This window comes from Sinocyclocheilus grahami, unplaced genomic scaffold, assembly GCF_001515645.1.
Source record: "Sinocyclocheilus grahami isolate Dianchi unplaced genomic scaffold, SAMN03320097.WGS_v1.1 scaffold677.1, whole genome shotgun sequence".
NCBI lineage: Eukaryota > Metazoa > Chordata > Actinopteri > Cypriniformes > Cyprinidae > Sinocyclocheilus > Sinocyclocheilus grahami.
Genome location: NW_015505856.1, coordinates 335563 through 351038, shown reverse-complemented (window position 1 = coordinate 351038; position 15476 = coordinate 335563). Strand labels below are relative to the sequence as shown.

At 39.0% G+C, this 15476-nt stretch overlaps 1 protein-coding gene across 1 annotated transcript in view; it reads right to left on the bottom strand.

The window, feature by feature from the left end:
* LOC107559192 (roundabout homolog 1) overlaps window positions 1-15476 on the bottom strand; it is a 296974-nt gene that overhangs the window by 191182 nt on the left and 90316 nt on the right. The window contains exon 4 of the mRNA XM_016242952.1: window positions 9084-9170. Within this exon, the coding sequence (XP_016098438.1) occupies window positions 9084-9170 (87 nt within the window). The remainder of the gene's footprint in view (window positions 1-9083; window positions 9171-15476) is intronic.

The following is a 15476-nucleotide window of genomic DNA, read 5'->3' as shown; positions in this document are numbered from 1 at the left end:
AAGGTCCCCCGTCACTTCGGGCTGAGGGGATTTGAAACAACGGTACTTCATTCAAACAGCATGAATAGTAAACAGCATGGTATGTCCCAGGCTCCCCCTCCAAGGACTGAACGATGGATTGTTCCTAGGGAGCATAACCTCAGTGTTGCCAGTTCCGCTTATAAGCGACTTTAAGCTGATTTCATTTTCACAAAGTCTTTTAATAAAACGAGTGCACTTCGCATTTCTTAAATGTGTAAAACGACTAACAATTAGTAACTAATAGTAACTTGTATTTGTTTGATGAAAAAAAATCACAATGTAATTTAACACGTAAAAGAAATGAGCTATCTAATAGAATGATTACAACCTTACAAATATAGTAAAAAAAAGAAAAAAAAGAAATTTAAATCACTGTATAAAAAAACAAAACAATGACCCCTTGCTTTTTCTTCTTATTTCCATATTAATTCCATACATTAGCCATGTGAGCAATTTTTATTTATTTTTTGTAAAAGGATATATATAATTGAAAAGACACTTTATTTCAAGGTGCACTTTAACATAATATAGACTCCAAGTGTGTTTTATGCAAGTTTGAATTAAATGAATTAAAGCGAGTAATTACACTGTTACAGTTTTTTAGTGAGATCTGGCAACACTTATTAACCTCTTCAGCGCGGCTTCGCCTGTGAAAGAAACGGTTCCCTCAAGGCAAGAGTATGTTTGATCAAACTTTAATGGATTTACATTTTAAAAGCCATTCCCCGCTTTGGTGAAACATAATAGTTTGCTCTTAATTGTGTTAAAAGGCGACGCGTTTACGTGGATTTAACGATTATATGCATATCTGTTGGAAAGGCGGATTCAAATTGGTTCGTGTGCGTGTTTGTCTTTATCTACAAAATTGCTTTTGTTGAACTCATATGCCTCTATAAAGGCTGTGGTTTATAGATGTTTCTGTTTTACTAAAGAAAAGATCTTTCGAAGCAGTGGCTGTATAGGGATGTGCGATTGTCCACGTTCATCTGACAGGAGCGCCATCCGTAACCCAACACCGCCTTCTGCTGGTCTCCACTACACTGCAGCCAATTTTAAAGAGATATTTTAGAATATGAGAATATACAGGTATAGTGATATAAATAAGACGTACTTTTGGGACTTTTCAATTGCATATCTTAAATCTAAAAGTCCATTATAATTATTATTAATGTCCACTTGCATATGTGTTCCTAACCCTAGGAACTAGTAGGGTTCTATCCTCGTTTTCCTTCACTGGCCCTCTTAAAATCTACACAAAGCTGTTGCACACAACATGCATTTCTCATCAAAATTCACCTCAGCTCCAGTGAATTCACAAAATTAAATGTAAACAAATAATCCACCACAACCAATATACTAACAGACAAAATGCAATTCTGAGTACCATCTTGCAAAGCCAGAAATATTCCTCTGAGGCACATCAATATACACAATAATTTTTTGGATATATATCTACTCATTCTTTATTCTGAGTAGTTTCCACATTTTAGAATAATTATTAAAACTATGAAATAACACAAATTTCATGGGAATTATGTAGTGACAAAAATAAAATGTATTTTAGACTCTTCACCAAAAATACACTCTTTGTTCCAAGTTATCCATTTAAAAATGCATTCAAGTCTTTAGATTCAAAGGTTTTTAACTTCACAAACAAAGATATTAACATTTGAACATCTGAAACAAATTCAGTGCAGCGTGTCTAATCTTTCCACTGGTAGTATGCCAAATAAAAACCCCACATTAACCCAAGAACACTATGCAGGCACAGCCCTAAACTACAAAACAACAGTCCATTCACATCAAGCTAAAGTTGCTGTCCTTCACCAGTCCAGAGTTGTGTCAAACAGCCTAATATACTAGTGGCTATGGCAGTTTTATGTTGAGGAGACAGAGGAGTGCATCCAACATCTGAGCCAAATATTCATCCTTTACCTGTCCACTAAGAACACAGAAGGACAGCCAAATTACAATTCTCCTGTCCCTCTACATCAAACCTCCTGTGTAGCGTTTCCAAAACCCTCAAAAACAAAAACAAAAAACAAAAAAAACTAAGCTCATTGAATTAACACATTGTTCCTTTGAGTGCTAAACCCTCATCAAGAGCTCAACATTTCTGAGAAACATGGTTTGTACAGCGACTTTGAATCAGCATACAAACTCATAAAACTCCAGGCATAATTCAATTCTAAACTAACCCTCGTGTCAGACACATGAATTTATTGTGAACTTACTCTGGAAGACCTGGTAGCATTTATGCGCCTTGCTGTTGTGATGACGAGGTGTCTTTGGGCCGTGATGGGCTCCTAGTGAGCTTCCTCGTAGACGCTTACACCAATGGTTTGATGGGTTCCTGAGGCTTGCATGACGAGGGACTCCTGGAGTTCCTCCATGTTGGACGCCCATCATGACAAACATTGCCAAAACAGAAACAACCAGAGTGATGGCCTCCATGATGGAATCTTTCTGAACTTATTCGATTATCTTCAAGTTTGCTAAATGATTCTACTAAATTAATATCTACTTTAACACACCAACTTTCCTTCATTAGATGACCTTCTGGGATCCAAGGGTTATCCAAAAAAAACAATCCATTACGTATTATAACTCCAAACACATTTTAAAAGACCAGTTTTTAATCCCAGTCTTTCCCAAAACCAAATGAAACCTCCTCATTCCCTGTCATGGACGCTTTATTTCTTATCTCACCACATGATGGAACTTTTTTAATGAGCCAGGCGCAAACAGAGACACTATAGACAATATGGTCAGCGAGGGCCACTCCCCTTTTTTGGATTTCAATATCTTACACATAATAACCTTTATCCTGTTTGCGCTGTAATTCTCCGTTTGATATTCAAAGCAAGTGTTGGTGGATGTTCTCTCTATTCTTGTAATGCTTCTGTGTGGGTAAGAGAAAAAGGGGTCCCTTTCGGACTCCATGCTGGGGCGTCTCTTTCAACGTGGACGGACCCCCTCATCAACCCTGGGCTGTATCGGTATGGGGGTGAGGGTTTGACACACGCAGCGAGCGAGAGAGAAACACATTCCCTTTCCCCCTGACTAAGACTATTTTACGCCTCCTTTTCAAGCAGCATCACCTAACAAAACAGCACAGGCTAAAACAAAAACATTCTCTAAGAACAATACTCCCCATAGAGAGAAGAAAACCTCGCTTTCCAAACATGAAAGAGGAAAATGTCACATTTTTATCTCATCGGGGGGTAGTAGTGCATCTTGGGATTTCATTCAGGAAAGCCTGGGCAAGATTTGAGGGGGTGTTTTGCAGATTTGTTTGTTAACACTGCATTAACCAGCTGAAACCTTTTAAAATAACTAATTTAGTTATGTATTTAGTTAGATAATGCAAGTCCATTTTTAGTGTGAGGAAGACCGTAGAAAATTGTCTGTTGGCTGTTAGTGCTGCCCTATTCGAATATTATCCTCTAATATTCCTGCCAAAAACTTTCAGATGTTGTCCTTGAGAGCTAAATCATGTTTATTTACTGACAGACTTACAGACTTCATTTAAAATTCAATATACAATGCTGATGCTTCCTTTTCACTCCAGGTGCTGAAAACAGATAAGATGCTCAAAAGAACAGGATTGAGTTTCTTACCTAATTTCCTATTCTAAACCATTGTGAGATGACTGTGGTTGAAGTCTTTAGAGAAAATGTTTTTCTAATCGCATAAAAAGCTTACGGTGACTTTTTTTCCTCATAAAAGAGGGGACAAAGGGGGGGGAGATCATCTCGGGGATCATCAAAAAAAAGTTGTCAGGAAGACACAAATCATCTGCAGTGTCAACGTGTTAACCCAACTATAATGAAAGACAGCAAATCAACTGAGTGAAGTACAGGAATGCAGACCACACAGCTGCCTGTCTGCCATAATGCATACAGAGCAGCTCCATACGGGCACTGACAAATCTGTTCAGACCTCAGATGAGGAGTGAATCCTGTGAGGACGTCGCTGAGCTTCTGCCCTTAGACCTCTGACACAAGGCCACACCGGCTGGGAAACACTGTTGGGCACTAAGTGCTGCCCTGTCATTCCCAGAGATTCCTCCAAGCAGAAAACTTCCATGACTTGTCAGCCTGGCTAAGAAACAACCAAGCTAGGTTCAGGTGATCTCTCAGGACATCATCAGCGCAAGTGTTCTCACTGGAAAAGAATGCCTTGCGGAGGGGCATCTGGGCTGCAACCAGGATACGGTTCAACCGCAGATTCACATTAAAACATCAACCAAAAAAAGTTTAACAACAAAAAAAAATGCTTTTAATCAATGCTGAAATATTTTAAAGGACAAAAAAAATAGTTATAGAACAGTGAGGCACAACAGAGCTACACATTTCTCGGGCAAACAATAAAATGCTAAAATACATCCTACAGGAAAGCGCACAAAGAATGGAGGACTAGAATTGCACAAAAACAGCATAAAAGGACATTCTCTTCATTCATTACAAACCCTGTGTTGTGCTTTCAGACATGGGGGTGGATGGGTTGGGGGGTGAGCTGAACAAATCTGTTTCGGTTTTGCCATTCTGAGAGGCCCTCCATGCAGAACCTTGCCACAACTAACATAAAAAAATGACGGCAAAATGAGGGAAGTGCAAAAGAACACAAGAGCTTTGCATTACGCCACAATTGGGAGACACAAAAGCTTGGCTAGCGGGTAAACTGGCTGTTGCATTTCTGTTCGCCTGCGTAGGCTGAATCCCCTTTAGCACCCAGTATCTTTTCAAGAGACAGAGACTAGCAACTGACTGGGAGAGGCATGAGAGTGGTGAAGATCGCAATTAAAAATGCACAACATTCAAATTTGTGTCTCACCTGTGTATTGGTGAAACAACCAGATTGAACTGGTTATGTGGTTTAACATATGCTGACATTGAGCCTACCTCCACGACATCTAATTTGCACAATGCCATGCATGAGTGCACCAGGAGTAACAGGCCGACAGGATCCAGATACATTAACAATAAAACAATGGTGATTCAGATGACTATGGGACTTTTCAGCTTGTCTCAATCTCTAATTACCCTCATCAGAAAGAAGCATGTCCCCCTGCTCTTCCCATATCCTTTATTCAGACTGGCAAGAACAAGATGCATTGTGTTTTCATGCTTAATTGGTTTACTGGTTGGAGAGGCTTAAATGAAATGAGAAGCGGTCTAAGAGAAACTGAGCCAAGTAGTGCCTTTGTCTTTGGCTTCCATGTGCCCTCCCCACCTTCACAACGGGGGATTCGACCAATCGGTGCTTCGCAAGCTGTTGGACAAGACCCTCACCAGCAGTCCCGCTCAATTATTAACGCAGCCCCGCAGAGCAGGAGCGGGAACAAACTTGGGGAACGTTTTACTGCAGCAAGGACAACTGGATATTCCTCAATCAAGGCTTATGTATCCTGAGTAATGATTAAAACATGACTATGCAGAAAGAATAAGTGGCACTTTTGCTGATTGCTCTCATATTACCCTTTATACAAACACAGGGTCTTACAGCACCAACAAAAAAAAGTGGAACTAACTGCCAATCTTTGGGACAAAAGGAAGAATGTCATCACACTTCAATGCACAAGAGTTGTGCATCTATAATTTGGTTGGCCTTTGCAAAGGTGTGATGCTCGACAGATGCCTCCACCCATTTTCCAGCTTGCAAAAACCCAAGAAGCCAAGATGCAGTATTTAATTCAACACCAGAAAACTGAGTCTCAAATGGAGTCTAAAATTTTCATTCTAACAGAGTGGAGCTAATATGGCTTTTGACTGGTTAGAATGACCCAAATGGAGAAACAAATATATTGAAAACCCTGCATTTCAATTTGTTTTGATTTATTCAGGAATGCATACAGTGCTTCGTTCTGATTTACGGAGAAGCTGACATTCTTGAGCATTTACTTTCCAAATCACATTGGCGTACAAAAACATCTGCTACTGCGTGTGTGAATTCATATATTTCTCTGAAGTGGATTTATCTGCACCACAAACGGGTGGATTTACAACATGTTTGACATGATCTAACACCTGGAACTCACATGTAAGACGGATCTCTGCAGTAATGGCCAAAAAAGTTCATTTTCACCTCACTCTGCTTCCCACATGCTCCAACGTTCAACCTCCCAAACTTCTTACATTCCCTATCTCACGTCCTCTGCAGTTAAAAGCATGTCCTTCCTCCGACAGAAACACCACAAGGGTTCTTTCTGTCTCCCTGCTGCTGTCAGCTGCCAAAACATGCAGGTTGCCATGATGAGCACTATAAATATGATGTACAGCTTATGTGGTGCCACTGACCTCACAACACACGGCAAAGAAGTGCGGGGGAGCAGGTGCCATGCAGATTTATGACACTCAGCGAGAACTTTCACCCTCCGTGTACTCTCATGCCCCAGCGAGCAGAGAGTCCAGCTTGTGATGACTGAACACATTCACTCCTCCATGGCAAAACAGCATGTGGGAGAAATACAGTGTAAATGTAAAATGTGCAATTGTTTGGATGCACTTTCATAACTTTGCCTGTGGCAACTGGCACTGCTGAAAGTTCTCCAGCCACCCCCTTGTTTGGGAAGTTTGGAGAGCTTTAAATTACTGTTGAGTTATTCAAGGATTTTTTTGGGGTGATTTTCTGCCGTATTCAAATAAACTGATGGAGGTAGTCATTTCTGTGGAAATTTAATTAAATATAGCATTGCTACCGAATGGCTAGTCGGATCAGAATTTTTCTAAGCTACATGTCAGCATTTCTGAATATGCTGGTTTGGAACCAAGTTTTTCTTTTTCTTTTCAAATTTGCCAATCGTGTGCAAACTCATTTGACAGTCATGAGGGGACCATATGGACCTCCAGACTCAACACAAAAAGGGGGTCGCGGAACTTTCTTTTTCCCTCTCGTCTTTTTTTTTCCTTCAGGAAAGTGCATGCCATTTACGACTCAAGCTTAAAAATGACTACTTCTTTGGAATTTTGAAAGCCGTTTAATTTTGTGTACCAAATGGCGCTTAGCTAGCACTTGGCAACGACGAGACAATTTTGTATTCCTTCACCCATACTAATCTCAGCTGCAATAATAAACAAATTTAAATTCTTTATCCCGTGCCAAACAGACGTGTTGCAGAATAATGAGAACCTCAACACAACCAGCTTCTTATCTCCAACTTGTCTGCTCCTTTCATTCTCCGCAGCACTCCAGTCACTCTTGACCGAATTAGCCTGGTTCAGCATTGAGAGTTTAGCCTGATGGCCCTATTTCCTGGGACACGGGGCGAGTTAAGCTCCAGAATTTGTAATGAAAAGAGATTGGATGGGGAAAATGAATATAAGAAGAGCCCACATCCTCTCTTGTGGAGAAACCCCCTGGTTGACTGTGGTGGAGGTAATTACATCCAAAGTGGGATCGGACCTAAAGGAAGGACCCGAATTTTCCATGTTTTCCACCCTGGGGAGAAGCAAACGCTTTGTGGTGAATATGCTTTGTGGATAAATCCATTGTAAGAGTGCTTGTGTTCCACAAAGGGTGGAAAAATTTAACCCTGAACGTGTGGGAGATTTGCATTTGCACGTCCTTGAAGCAGAAACCATGGCCCTAATAATGCAAGGCATTAGGAAGGCAGTCATACTAATGATTGTGGGGCCTTCAAGGTCACGACTCTAAGGCCTGAGCAGGACTCCATAACGAGGATGCACAGGAGACGGGACTAATTCAGTCTCAGACTGTCACTCCCAGACAACCAGGTGCATTTGGAACCGCATGACAGTATGTAAAGCATTTTGCAACAAGATGCATGAAGACTACATTTCACAAACAGATGAAATGCTTTATCATACCACCCAATACATTGCTTTTCATTCTATTTCAAAGATTCAATCTTCAATAAGGGTAAGAGATACGGAAAGCTTTCATGACATACATGTGAAATGCCAAAGATGTCTGGACAAACATTCTTCTTTCAGTCTCTGTTCCAAAAAGTTGGAATTAACAGCCTGTCAGTGCTCTCACAAGAGATTTGTTTGCCTTCACACACAGTTATACAAAATGAAGCCAACATGATGCATCTTTGATGCTCATTTTTGAAGCTAAGTTCCTTTTAAACGTAACTGAAGAAACATAAAAAGAGTTTGCTGTGTTTTCTGACAATACGTAACATTATAAACCTCTAGCTCTGTAACTGTATTATGAGTTGGGGAAGACTAAGTCAATGGAAGAACTAAAAGATATAAAAAAATGTCCACAACAATACTCTAACTGTACCTTTTTTCTACCACAGTCAGGCAGGCAGTATCTCTGTCCTTGTGAGATTGTGAAACAGTGCTTTCTTGAGGCTGTAGTGTCATTCTCTATGCTCTATACCAGCTATTCTCATCTTCCACTGGATCACCCACGAAGCCAAAGCCGCCTTTTCACTTATCTAATTGTTTCTCTAGTGAAGGTCAGAATGTTAGCAAGCTTTCTCCAAACATAACACCACACACACTGCAGGAGATTCTCTTCTCTGGCCCCCAGGGCCCCTAGAAGGTGAACTCTATTTCCACTTAAGCAAAAAGGGTCAGGGATCTTCTCTCACCGATTGACTCATCTCATCTGAGTGCATTTAATCTGGAAATTGAGGTTCTGGCTGACTCTACACCTATGGGTCATAAGCATCAGAACGTTCCAGGCTTATCTCCCGAAAATAACATAGAAAGGGTGTCCAATTTCCACAGCTTGACTTAAATAACATTTGTAAAGAATATAAACAGATTATAAATGGAAAAATGTCACTCAATTCAGATGCACTGACAGACTTAAGGTGAAGGTTGTGCAAAGTTCATGGAAACCCAAGCGGAATAAGAGAATCTACAGAAGAACCTGCAATGATTGGATCAGAAATGGGTCATATCTACATAAAAACTTCATGTTATCACCAGGCAACCCCTCATTTATCTTACAAAAATGTCAAAAGTTCATGGAAGAGATGGAATGACACCTACAATATATGTTATTTAAATAATATATTTGAGAGAAGCTCTTCCATGGTAAATACAAAGCAGTATTTTTAGGTAAGAAATAAGAAGCAGTACCTGTATAGCCCAGAGAGTTGTCGTCATCGTGTTCTGCAGTGGGGGCCTCTGTGGCCCTACTGCTAGTCCCCTCCTGAGTATCCGTGTCTGTTGAAAGTAACAGAGACTCTGAGACCTCGAGCAAAGAATATTGGGCCAACGGCAACATGGTAGCACCCCAGTATCCCTGATACCAAAAGATGAGCAGTACTAGGCTCTGCAGACAGTGACTTTTGAAAGGTCTGCAAATGCAATCTCCAAAATGCATTATCATGTCAAGAAAGCACTTCAAACTCCGAGGTGTTAATCAATTATTAGCCATTAATCCATTGGAGAATCCCAAGAGTGCAAGTCCTAAATATGGCGTGTTCCTTCTCTTAACAGGCCTAAAGAGGTGCAGTTAGCCCTGATCGTCTATGTGTATTTCTGAGGAGTGACAATGTGTGCCCTCTTGCAGTGCATGGGCAGAACTAGGCCGACCCAACTGCAAATACACACAAAGTCACTGACACACACCCTATTTAGCTCTACATACAGTCATTGACTAAACTAATTCCCCAATCAGTGCATGTCGCTTTTCTGGAAGATGTAGTGACAGCTCTCCTCTACGCCTGGTTTAGAAAGGGAGGACCGGGCTGGGGGTGTGGCAGATGCCCCCCATCATGGCGAAGTGTGGGATAAATCAGACTGGAGCCATGCCCACTTCCATTGTTGGGCACTGACAGGGGGTTAATTTGGGATGCGGGGAGGTGAAGGGGCCTGTTTAATATAAAGGGGGTCAGAATGGGCCAGATGACTGGGAAGCATCTTGTCAGGGCCGTGAATAAAGATTGGCATCATTTACGGAGAATAAAAGGCAGACAGGCAAAACAAAAGGAAGTCATTGGAGAGCACTTAGAGCTCGGGGAAGTGTGACCACTGTCTGTCCTTCCGTTCACGCTGTCGCTAGAGCTCTCTAACAAACAGTGCTACTGTTTCAACATTTTAACGTCATAATTGAGTGCTTGAATGATTTTCAGGAGAATTCAAATGTCTGTTTAATGACTTGGGCCACACTAGCTAGCACTTCTGTTGATGCATTTAGTGAAATGCCACTTTTAGCCTGCGTTATGCTGAGATGGCAGCATCTCAACAAACACCTCGCTGAGTCCATTCACAGAATCTCAAGGTCGTGACCATCATGAGACTTTTGGCTAGCTTGTGTTGGAAGCATTCAAGCTGTCAAAATACATGTTTGCACATTTTAAACATTTGTACAATTTTAGCAATGTTAAAGGACAGTTTATGAACATTTAACACCAAGCATACAAACACATAGAACTCACACATTTACTTGAGTCTGTCTGTTTGTGTATAGACACCATATTGACTTCACCATACCATTAGCTTTTCTGTTCAAACCCCAAAACCCAAGTTCTTTGTGATGCAAATGACTCAATAAATAAGATTTTAATACCAGGTCTATAAGCATAGACATATTTACAGCTTTACTCAATCAATTTGTACATGATTGGCAAACAAAACTATCTTTACACAATTTGCTCAACCCACAGAACTGATTCCAAAGAACTGGAATAGTCAACATTCAAAAACTTCGACACGACAACTACACATAAATTTATAAGCTTAAAATGTACATTTACATCTATACATCAAATATTCGGGATAATCTGTATACAACTTCAAAAAGACCTCCATAGTTATGTATCCAGAATGCTGTTTGGCTTGACACTGGTACCATATGCTGAACCAAACATATTGAGCTGAGGAGAAGAATTCACATTCCTCCCCTCCTCCACTCTGCTTCATTCTATTTTTTAGTAAACACAGCTCTCAGAACTAAATCTGGAAGCAGCAGTCATGGTCATGATGGGGTCTATAATGCATTATGTTTTTTTTAAGCATGCTAAATCTGCTGAAACACAAATCAAAAATGACATTTTTGCTACTTTCATATTGCTGAAGAAAACAAATGAAAGAATTGTGTCCTGATGGTCAATGTGTCCAGTGCTGCCCTGACACTGTAGAACTGATCTGGTTTAGTCTGCATTTAAACATTACCGGCAACTGTCAAGAGAGAACTAAACTAAAATAAAATAAAATATAAAATCATTTTTAATACCTGGAACAGTCATTTTGTTTAAAGATCTACATTTCATCTTACGACAAAAATCAAATAAAAAGTAAAATCAAATAAAATAAAATTATAATACCTGAAATAGTCACAAAAGAAAATGTAACTAATGAATCTTAAGAAAAAATAAATAAAATGTTTTTTCAGTCACATGTACTTTAATGTACATTTTAAATGTAAAAAAAAAAGTAGCGTACATATATTTCACCCCAAGACAAAAATAAAATAAAATAATTCAGCTGTAAAGTAGTGTTGTTTTTGGCGGCCTGTTTTAATTTTAGTTTTAGTCTAGTCTTTGTGTGAAGCTGTCATTTTAGTTTTTATTAGTTTTAGTCACGTTCATACTCTTTTTAGTCTAGTCAAGTTTCAGTCAACTAAAAGTCTGAGCATTTTAGTCTTACTTTAGTCAGAATTATCCATAACTATTTTCGTCTAGTTTTAGTCGACGAAAACTGATGACATTTAGTCTAGTTTTAGTCAATGAAAATTGGTATTTTAGTCTCTTTTTAGAAATGCAATTCTATTTAACCCAGTCAATATAGTATAAGTACACTGTAAAGAATTGCTGTAATTTTTACAGTAAATATTTACAATAGACCACTGTATTTTGAAATTTACAGCATTACTGTATTTTGCTATGAATTGTGGGAACATGCTAAATAATTGCTGTAAATTTTACAGTAGAATCTAAGAGTGTTTTTGCATTTTCCTATATATTCTAGGAATATGATTATGCAGTAAATGCTACAGGAGATCATGTATACAGTATATATATTCTTTTTTTTTTATAGAAGAAAACTGTTGCACAAGTTTTGAAATCCAGTTTTGGTACTCAGTCAACTGTAATAAATACAGCCTTTTTAACGAGTTATTTACACCATGTTGACTCTGACATATGATTATATAATGTACGCATCTATTAATTTAAAACTGTTTGCTTTAAGAACACACATGATTAGGCGACTACATCGCGTAGCGCGTGCGTGTGATGTCATTTCGTCATCAGCAGCGGACATCTTGGGACTTGTCGCGACATTTAGCACTCTTCAATTCTCGCGCTCAACTCCTGCACGCTACGATATAGAAGTTGGCAACACTGCGGTTACTAGAGAAGAGGACATCAAAAGGGTGAGAGTATTTACTAATTCATGCCTCAGTTAAAACGTGAAATCCTGGTGCTTCCAGTAATTATTTTACCAGTCATTAAGATCTTTCATTGTGTAACTGTTATTTTTATTTTGTGACGTTTCAAAAGGGATAAATATCTGTTCGATTCTATGCTACGTAATTTGCTTTTTGAGTCCAAAGTTACATGAACTTTAACGTTAGCTGGGTAACTAACTTTTTTTTTTTCCATCTTGAAAATGTGACCTGTCTGCCATATTGCGTTACTATTACATTCGAATGCCAACTCATAATGTCAGATGTTCATTCTGATGTAACCCTCTTTCATTTATTTTAGGGCTGCACGATAAATCGCATATATTTATCTTGTCAGTAAAGCCATTCTGTAATCAGCGGTAAATCTCCATCATGTGTGGGATTTCACATTTAGCAGCATAAACTACACAGAGCCGTTGTTCACCAACAAGCTGCGCAAAATATGATTGTGGTTTTGCGCAGCTAGTCAGTGAACAACGGCTCTGTGTAGTTAATGCTGCTCCATGTGAAAGTCCGCAGGTGATGGAGATTTACCGCTGATTACAGAACCGGCTTTACTGACAAGATGCGCGTTAAATATCACATGCGATTTATCGTGCAGCCCTAATTTATTTCTTAAATTGTCTCGCAATTATTTAAATCTGTCTCCAGTCGACAGCAACGATTTCAATACTCAACCCATTGCATTAGAAATCGGCCAAAACAAAAGCTTCATTTCCGCTTGTCTCTCGCTCTAGAACAGCACAAAAGAGAGGCCACAGCAAAAAGTAACTTGCACACCTCCCATTGTTTGTCTTTGAATTTCCAATTAGCATGTTAATTAGAATCAAGAGTGGCCGTGAAGCGTCTGTCTTCATCAGCCGCATTAGGAGCAGAACAGATGTGCCATTCATTTCCTTATATCTACACCATCTTAGCCACGCCAAAATAAGCTGTCCATCACAGCGCTCGGGAAATTGCCTTCTAAGCAGTTTGAAGTTCTTTGTGAATATAAAACGTACATTCGATTAATCGTTTGTGTTTGCCTGCACTTCATTTCAGACACGTAAGACACGTTCCGCAAAGCCACTGAGGTTTCTTTCACTTGCACACAAATATTCCCAATATGAATAAGTTAAGCTTCCCCTGTGGAAACCAGAATCGGTAGCCTACTTCATGTCAATTTACACTTCATTATGACATCTCAGAACGTAAAGAGACAAACCATCTAAAGTCTTTTCTGACATAAAGTTGAATATAAAATGGCAGTCATGCCTGTCCGTTCCTTATTGTGGCCAATTGTTGCTCTGGTTGGTGCTCATAAAAACAGCATCGCTCCACTGCTGAAGCACATTTAGGCGTGTGCTCAGAATTATACAGTAGATCATAATAAAAGACCTAGTGTGCTGAAACTACACATCAGAGCATCTAACTACGTGTGACCATCCAGTGATCTAGAAGGAATATGACAGGGGATTCCACATGATTACAGCTCATCAACAATTACAATTTCAAAGACACACTAGTGGGATTCGTTCTCTAATATGACTTGGATTCCAAAGATATCTATATTTCTGAGGCCTGGAAAGCTGTAACTCTTTTGTTACTTCTTCTGCACACCTTCTCAGTGTACAGTCTCTTAGTTTTGACTAACTAGCAAAATAATTATTACTTCCAATAACTCCAATTGCCTCCTCCAGAAACAATCCAGCCAGTAAAAGTTTGCTAATATCTAAAAAGATAATGTAAACAAGGTAGTGGCCTACCAGGCTAACCTGTTGGAAAGGAAGTCAAGTTTGCATTTACCAACAACAATCTCGCCAAATTCTCAACTGTAGAGCGATGCACTCATGTTAATCCACATTTTGACTGCAGTACTTGGTGAGAATTGTAAGATTATATACTTCATCTTTAAACCTTGAGGTAAAAACTATACTGCCCCTAATGTCAAAGATGTAGAATATCAAGACCAAGTCAAATCTTCCTATTCAAGTAATGTTTAAAAAAAACAAACAGATAAAATAAAACAATACATTTAATAAAATAAAAATAGAAAGAAAAAAAAAATAAGGAAACGCTGTCAATTGGAAAGTCTATACCAGGGTTATTATAGCCAACTGAAGTAAAATAAAATATGAAAAAACTTTCAGCTAGTTACATTACAACTTTTTTATTTAGTTTAACTTGATGTACTAAAATAACTAAAATTGAAAATATATATATAAATAATAATAATAAAAACTATATGGAAACGCGCACACACAAAACTACTAAAACATTCATAAAAATTCAAATGAAAACAAATGATAAAAATAATCCAAAATATGTATAAATACAATTGTATCAAGGTAAGTATTTAAATTATTCAAATAAATATATGCATGTAATGATATAATTGACGACATAAAAACATCCCAATGAGAAAAACGGATGTGCAATCCCATCGTATTACAGAGTCACCAAAATGCATCAACTTTCATAAGCTAATCTTAATATTTTATGTAAAACTATGTTAGATTACGGAGCCCCGCACATGACATGCAAGAAAAAATAAATCATGCGCACGATTTACTAATTCGTTCCCTCAATGTACTAAAACGTGCACACGATTACTATTTCTTTCCCTCGATTTGCTAAATCGTGCGCACAATTTACTAATTCGTTCGCTCAATTTATAAATCGTGCGCACAATTTATAAATCGAGGGAACAAAATCGTTCGCACGATTTAGCCTACTATTTTTTTCCTGCATGCCATGTGCGGGACTCTGTATTAGATCAAACTGATCAGTTAATGGCATCTAAGAAACCTATTAAAGCAGCAAATAACAAAATCATAATGTAGAAGTAACAAATCACTTCTCTCCTGTAAGTGTCACCCCAAGAAATGATCTCTTGACCGGGACACAGTGTATTTTACAGCAATGTGCATGTGTGTACACTCAATATTTGTGTTCATATATGTGTGAAAATGAGGGCATCTAGGGACCGTAAAGGAAAGAAAAACCTCCTTCAAAGGACTCCCTGATCTGCTTTTAACTCCATAAGTTCCTTCCTGAGCAGACTTATCACCTTGTGACCCCTATCAGATCCCAAGAGCCCCCCCCCCCCCCCCCCCCCCCCCCCCCCCCCCCCCCACCCC